Source organism: Melampsora larici-populina (assembly GCF_000204055.1).
Source record: "Melampsora larici-populina 98AG31 unplaced genomic scaffold MELLAscaffold_13, whole genome shotgun sequence".
In the NCBI taxonomy this organism is placed as follows: domain Eukaryota; kingdom Fungi; phylum Basidiomycota; class Pucciniomycetes; order Pucciniales; family Melampsoraceae; genus Melampsora; species Melampsora laricis-populina.
The window spans coordinates 885,206-888,677 of record NW_006768777.1 but is presented as its reverse complement, the minus strand read 5'-3'; the positions used below and the strand labels follow the sequence as shown (position 1 = coordinate 888,677).

Here is a 3,472-nt window from a genome sequence, read left to right as displayed (position 1 = left end):
ACAGACCGCCATTGTATATATGTAGTCACAAAGGCTGTCTGATTCCTACGACCCATATTCCCATCTGGGAACCTCTTTAATGCTGGCAGTGTAAGGGGCTCAAATCTTTAACGTTTGCGGATTTCTGCCAAGGGGCTGGGAAGGGTGTAAAGTTCTTGGAATGTGTCTCACCTGACACTCACTCTCTGTGTGGCCCAATGATAGTCTCTTTGAAAGACTTGATCAAAATTCTTTTTGTGGACTCAATTCCTGATCATGTTTCGTACTTCATCCTGGAAACTCATTTTCCTAAGTTGAAAGTAATGTGTAGCATTCAATCGACTACGTCCTTTGTCAATTTGGGAGGGTTAAAATATGTGATGTTTGATGCGCTGGAAATCTTTGCTACTAATTCAGGTGATGGCAGTTACTGGCGCAGAATGATGTTGAAAAAGAGGCAAAAATCACACAAGTTTCCTGTCAATCTCAAGTACATGATTTTTATAATTGATGGAGGTGGTGTATCATTGGATGCACAGCTTGTGTCCGCTTTTGGAAATCTGGGTATCAAATGCTTATTCAGAGATGAGATGAGTACCACTGAGTTATTTGTAAGTTCTTTTGTTTGCTTAAGGGCGCGTTCACTTAAGGAATTTCTGACCAGAAATCACATTCAGTAAAATTTTCAAAGCAAAAATGAAACATGCACCACCAAATGGACACTTTAAAATTTGCAGAATGTGATTTCTCACCAGAAATTGCTTAAGTGAACACACCCTAACTGTTTTTGTTATTCTGATATGTTGCTTTTTTATCCGGTTCTAGAATTTGGTCAGTGAATTATGTACAAAATTTTAATTGGTATGGATGAAGTGAGGAAGCTTTTGGTTGTTTTTGGTTTACTTGGAATGATGCTTTTGTGGTGTTGAGTGACATGATGTTCTGGTAGCTGTGGTATGGGTAGAAGGTGTAGTGTTTGTGAAGTTTTGTCTGGCCTATGTTATTTGTGTTGGTTTTATTTCAGTTTCTTTTATTTTACGTGTGGTGATTGATTAAAGTACTGGGTGTTTGTTTCTTGTTGTTTTCTGAGTTGATTGCGGAGTTTTCAAGCTGTGTGTTATTGATCACTGTTGCACGGGATGTCGCGCTGGTCACTGCTGTTTATGAAACCTGATGTGAGCTATGCAAAATTTCTTTGTACATGGTTTAGCCCGGTGTTCTATGTTGTGTGATGGATTATTTTTAGTGTTTGTCAACCCTGGGCCAGCAACGCTCATGTTGCGTGCTGCAGTGCGCGTTGAAGCGCCTTTTTCCCCGGCGCCCCGCTCCCAAGAACCCAAAGTTGTGTTGTGGTTCCAACCGCACCACAACTGCCCAGCGAGTCTTGTAAACATTTCAAATCCGCAATGTTACATGTGACGCGGCGGGTTAGGACCACAGGTCACGCTCACACCCGGCACCTTTTTCATGGCCTAGGGCATGGCCGTGGCCATGGCTTGCACCCGGCGTGGCCTGCCACGGTCAGGCCCTTTCTAGCCAGGGCCTTACAGTGGCGCCACGATGGCGCCATGATCTGGGGTGCGGATTTGAGAAAACACAACACACTATCGAGCGTTTAATGATTTCTCAATCTCCCTCAATCCAAATCTCTGTCTATGGAACAGATGCGACTCATCCACTAGCATTTCTTGTTTATGTTTACATCGCTCTCTCCATTTCTCATTCTACCTTTTACACTTACTGACTTTGTTACCCTTTCTTTGTGATGATCAATCATGGATAATTGATTTTTATTTGAGTGTAGTGAATTGTAAGTTTTTCTATTGTTGATATCTTTTATTTGGCTTGCTTTACTATCATCTCTTGAGTCTTTGTAATCAACTTATTGAGCAGAGAATCAAAAGAAAGCAACTTTATATTGTGAATGGTATATATCATGAAATGAGAACGTTCGATGATCGCCGAGCTCAATTTTGGTCACTGCCCCACCCTTAAGCCTCTCCTTAGGGGGCTTAGCTGGACTTGATGCCCTGCTAAGGCCACGGAGGGCCCAGGGCCATGGCCTATGCCACGGCCATGGCCCTGAGCCCTACCGTGGCGCCACAAGGCTTCGTGGCTTCGGGTGCGAGCGTGAACCACAGGGGAGCGCCTGTTGCGGGTCGGGTATAGCCTAATCCAGATGTGGCAAAGCCCTCTCCCCATCTCCCTAGTTCCTCTTCGTCACTCACCAAATCTGGACGGACGCCTCCCAAACGAGACACCATTGACATGTATTGGATCGATTGTGACGGGACCCAGCAAAGGGGTGACTGTGTCGCACCCCTTAAAGAGGGGATCCTCCTGTGGCAAAACTGGAAGGTACAAGATTTATCACTTTCAATTCATCCTCATAGTCCGTCTCCTCATTCTCTGATAAGCAATCACTGACCACCATCCTCCTTAACAACTTTTCTAGATACTATCTCTCCCTTTTATTAGTTTTACTACCCATAATTCCTTTTATTTCTCTTTAGCCAACCATTTCGAGTCTTATCTTTCTCTTGTAAACTACTCCGCCAGGGAAGCTTCCAATCAACCTAGTATTCAAATCAATATGTCATCCTCCGTTCAGGTTCAACCATACACTTCCCATGCCGACAAGTCTGACGGTGGAACCCCCGCAAGACCTATCCGTACCCGAACCCAGGTCAAAACACCTGGGATGGTCGCACAATCCCCAGACTCTCGCCATCGTATCACCATTCCCAATGAACTCATTGAGAAAACCAACAAGAAACAAAAAGCCAGTGCCCATGATTCAGTCGAAACCAAATCTGACGCTTCTGCTTCTAGTGTTGTTGTTCAACCTAAGAGGAAAAAGAAGACGACTTCCTCTAAACCGAAGCATAAAGCAGTCACAGACGCGCCCATTCATGATGATGAAGTGAGTCCATTGACAATGTCTCTTACCAACTCGATTTCCTGTTTCTGACATCATGCTGCCATCCTACATTAGAACGTGTCGTCGAATGTCACGAAGGGTATGCTTTGCACCAATTCTGACGTCGAATTCATAGGTGAAAGGGCGGCTAAGAGGGCAAAGAAGGACGATCCAGCCAGTGAGCTAGGCCAACTGAGGGCCTACTATCATGATCCTGTGCATGCACCTGGCAATGTAAGTTTCCAATTTAACTCTTCCTTTCATGTTCACCTTTATTACATATCTTCACTTTCCTTTTTGTCTTATTCCTTGAACTTACGTTGCTGATTATGGCCTTCATCAGAACTGATCAAAGCCACCACTTTCTTATGCTTGTCGATTCTGTAAGAAAGATGAGAAGGACCCTGTCCGTGTTAGCTATAGTAACATGACAGGCAACCTTTGGAAGCATCGCGATGGATCGTCTTTGGCCGGCTGTTCTGACATTGGCTGCCCCGGTCAACTCAAAGCAAAAGAAGATAACTCTCTTGGTGTACCACTCTCAGTGGCCGAGCGCCGGGCTGCTGAGCAAAA

The 3,472-nt window shown here is 44.6% G+C and overlaps 1 protein-coding gene across 1 annotated transcript; it reads left to right on the top strand.

The window, feature by feature from the left end:
• Positions 1-2,572: 2,572 nt before the first annotated feature.
• MELLADRAFT_105394 (uncharacterized protein) lies at positions 2,573-3,086 on the top strand (the record flags this gene model as incomplete). Its single annotated transcript, XM_007408744.1, has 2 exons — positions 2,573-2,902; positions 3,036-3,086. The coding sequence occupies 2 exons, from the start codon at positions 2,573-2,575 to the stop codon at positions 3,084-3,086; spliced, it is 381 nt and encodes a 126-aa protein (XP_007408806.1).
• Between the last annotated feature and the right edge of the window lie 386 nt (positions 3,087-3,472).